This window comes from Papaver somniferum, chromosome 11, assembly GCF_003573695.1.
Source record: "Papaver somniferum cultivar HN1 chromosome 11, ASM357369v1, whole genome shotgun sequence".
NCBI lineage: Eukaryota > Viridiplantae > Streptophyta > Magnoliopsida > Ranunculales > Papaveraceae > Papaver > Papaver somniferum.
The window spans coordinates 21,911,831-21,915,391 of NC_039368.1; the positions used below are offsets into that span (position 1 = coordinate 21,911,831).

At 34.0% G+C, this 3,561-nt stretch overlaps 1 protein-coding gene across 1 annotated transcript; it reads right to left on the reverse strand.

The window, feature by feature from the left end:
- Window positions 1–1,096: 1,096 nt before the first annotated feature.
- On the reverse strand, window positions 1,097–2,482 carry LOC113321340. Its single transcript, XM_026569231.1, has 4 exons — window positions 2,413–2,482; window positions 1,811–1,928; window positions 1,627–1,719; window positions 1,097–1,485 (listed from the first exon to the last, which is right to left on the reverse strand). The coding sequence occupies exons 2-4, from the start codon at window positions 1,904–1,906 to the stop codon at window positions 1,336–1,338; spliced, it is 339 nt and encodes a 112-aa protein (XP_026425016.1). The 5' UTR covers window positions 1,907–1,928; window positions 2,413–2,482; the 3' UTR covers window positions 1,097–1,335.
- Between the last annotated feature and the right edge of the window lie 1,079 nt (window positions 2,483–3,561).

Consider the following 3,561-nt stretch of genomic DNA (forward strand, 5'->3'; position numbering starts at 1 on the left):
TACTGCTATGGCGGTACTGGCAGAAACTTGGGCTCTACTTCTAGCGGCAAGAATGACAACAACACAAGGCTGGAGGAACATTTGGTTCGAAACGGACTCGACAACGCTTCGAAGGTTAGTCGAAAACTCGGGCACGCAAACACCATGGAACATTCAAAACATGTTATCGGAAATCAAACAGCACCTCAACACAATTCAAAACATCAAGATCACGCATGCCTACAGAGAGGCAAATCAAGGTGCAGATGGGTTGGCAAACTTTGCGATAGAAAAGCAACTACAGCAACAGGGAAGTAGTAGCACTTTTATTTGGCAAAATACTTGCCCAACTTTCATTGCTGAAATTGTATCGAATGACTCTATGGGACGTTTGTACCCCAGAGAAGTTTCTTTTTAATAAAATTTGTCAACTTTTCTTTCAAAAAAAAAAAATGTGGCATGCTTGCCACATGAGCACACATGACACAGTCAGATTTTGAATGCACCCCCGACCAAATAAGAGAGTTACAGTAAAGCTTTCTTTACGATTTATGCTTCCTAGAAAATATGTTGCCTGTATTTTATAACAAGGGCAGTAAGTATACCTATAAACTCGATTTCCTTGCCCTGGACATCATTGATAACAAGGACTTCACTTAGTCCATGGATAATGCATAATACTACATTTAAAGCAACAACCAGGCAGGTCAGGATACAGAAGTTGTTCTACTCAACGGTCAAGAGCATCTCAGGAAGAGTATCAAAACTTTTACTGTAACTAAAAAAATTAACTATTGACTATTCCATATTCATCAGGAGGAAAACCCCTAAGCATGGGCGAGCAATGCAAGCAAGAGCAGGGACTTTTGCACTGCTAGAATTCTAGGTTCCTGAATAAGACTAAAAAGTCATTACTGTTATCAAGACTTAAAAGCAAGTGACAGCAGTTCAAGTGTTCTAAGCATAAGACTGAAGTGCAGAAATAAAAGTCAAAATGTTGAAAACTTACCTCTTTCTTGATTAAAGTAGTCAGTCTTCTTCATTGCTCGTCACATCATCAGGATTTCATCAAAACTCTTAGAAAAACACTACTTAACTTGGAACAAGGATTCTTTCATAGAGCGTTAATAGGTTAAAAGCAACCCATACACACACACATAAATACAAAGGTAAAGTTAGGAGATCCACAACCCCACATTACATGCAACTTATAACAAAGGTTCCAGTGAATACTTCATCTAATAGTAAACTCACATAACTTAGAGTAAGCTCCTGCCCGACTAAGAAGTCTCGGGTACAAAAGTATGTAGGTAACTTAGCGCCCATTTCCTATGCTGATTAAGCTGGCAATTGTAACTATTGCCTTTTGGTAAGACAAGCTGACAATTGCGCATCTTTAGCTTTGATGTCTTGTATAGTTTTAAACTGCTCATGTATCTCATCACCAATACTCATAATGAGCCCTAACCATATGATTCGATCCATAGAAAATGCCCGTCTTAGGGCCTGCAAAGAAAACATATAAGAATATATACAATAACAATAATCAGTGTAGTGCCACATGTATTACGCATGTAACTTAGCTCAATCCTACAGAGTAGACTTAGAAAGCAAAATGAAATAAAGGAATACAAGGATGGGGCTTACAAAGATAGCATTGCATTCATCAGTGAGTCTCTTTGTTTTCTCAGTAGCCTGCTCAAGCCGTTCAGCAATTCTTCGCACTCTATCATCCCTAATCTGATTAAACATATACAGAGGAAAACGTAAGAAGGTCTTTTGACTTGAAAAAGATGAAGGATAATAATTATAAGGCAACAAAAATTGTTACATGTTTCGTCTCAAATCCTCCATTCTTGGTAACAACGCTTGTAGTGCCACTGGAATACCTCCGTGATAGCATTTTTGCGACATTTTTTAGTGCCATGTGATCTTCTTTGACTTCTCCCCTAACAAGTATATATCAACATGGATTTAACATCAATAGCACGCCACCGGAGTTAAGTGGAAATTTCACAACTTCAAATCAATCAGAACATATATATAATATATTATATAATTTATATATATATATAATATTATATATATAATATTATATATATATAAATTATATAATATATTATATATAATAACAAAAATTATATAATATATTATATATATTATATTATATAATATATTATATAATATTATATATTATATATTATATAATATATTATATATATATAATATATTATATATATTATATATATTATATAATTTATATTATATAATATATTATATATATTATATATTATATATAATATTATATAATATATTATATATAATATTATATATATATAAATTATATAATATATTATATATAATAACAAAAATTCTAAACAAACAACACAAAAAACAACCCAAAAACATAAATTGAAAGAAAGATTTTCTTACTGGTTCGCCTGCCTTCAAGGAGAGCTGTGCGCCCTAAAAATTGACTTATCCTAGCTTTTTTTTTATGTTTGTTAAAGCCAGGGGCGGAAGTATGCACAGACTTCCCCTGATAAAAGAAAAATTATTCACATAGGTAGTACATCATGGCCAATTTTAGTTCAAGCCCGGGTAACCAATAGCCAAGCCAGGGTAAAAATTAAGAAGCCAAGCCTGGGTAAGAATAAGAATCTAGAAAATCCAAATTTATTGCGTAAAAGAAGAAGGAAGTTTTCTTTGTTGTGGGAGAAAGAGGCAAAAAGAAGAAACCCTAGGTAAGGTGCTTTAACTAATTTGATGTGATCTTATAGGTTATGGATGATGTTTATAAATTACTTGCTTATTTTCGTGAAAAGGGCATAGGGTTATCTTAATTTTTGGTTAGTTTCACTAGGGTTTTCTTAAAAAGTTTTGGATTTAATCTTTGATGTTGTAAGTGAATCTTCAATCATATAATTAGCCAAGCAGCGAGTTAGCTCTAATAAGACGAGCCGCGAGTTTGCTGTTGTTGATTTTATAAAAAAAATTGGAATGATTACAGTTCCAGCTTTAAATTCCTTATTAGCATTTCCGTGTTACTGCGATTGTTGCTACATAACTGGGTTTTCACCCCCTCTCTGTAATTCGTTTTCTTTGCACTTAGTAACTTCGGCACAAAAGGTACAAATTATCCATGATTCTGATTCATGCCGTAAGCCAAGAGGGCAACGGAAACATCATGCAGGGTAATCACTGCTGAACAAAGGGAGAGAAGAAATGCATACATGCGTCAGTGGAGGAAACGTCGCCTAGAGACTGTTTTGGTATCTTCGTTACAGGACATGCAAAGAAACGTCATATTGGGATCTCTTGCTGAATTAGTATTTTAATACCCTTGCAGTCAGTTGAATGCACATTTGCGGAGTGAATCTTTAACACTACGTTGATTTGTTGAGAGCACTCCTGTTTTCATGTACATATATTTTGTTTTTCTATTTGTGACGGTTTCGATTTCAACAATCATTCTTTGTTAATTTTAACTCAATTTTATTTCCTATTGTATTATTTGTTGAGCTGAAATGACCAGATTGGTGGATATCTTGGAGGACAGTAATGCTTCAATTTCATCTTTAA

What these genes read in the sequence shown, in the direction of transcription:
- LOC113321340 (XM_026569231.1), bottom strand. Translation starts at nt 1,906, where the DNA reads ATGGCACTAAAAAATGTCGCAAAAATGCTATCACGGAGGTATTCCAGT. An exon ending in GAGGATTTGAGACGAAACAT is followed by an intron (nt 1,720 to 1,810) that starts GTAACAATTTTT and finishes ATGTTTAATCAG; the next exon opens with ATTAGGGATGATAGAGTGCG. An exon ending in ATGAATGCAATGCTATCTTT is followed by an intron (nt 1,486 to 1,626) that starts GTAAGCCCCATC and finishes TTTTCTTTGCAG; the next exon opens with GCCCTAAGACGGGCATTTTC.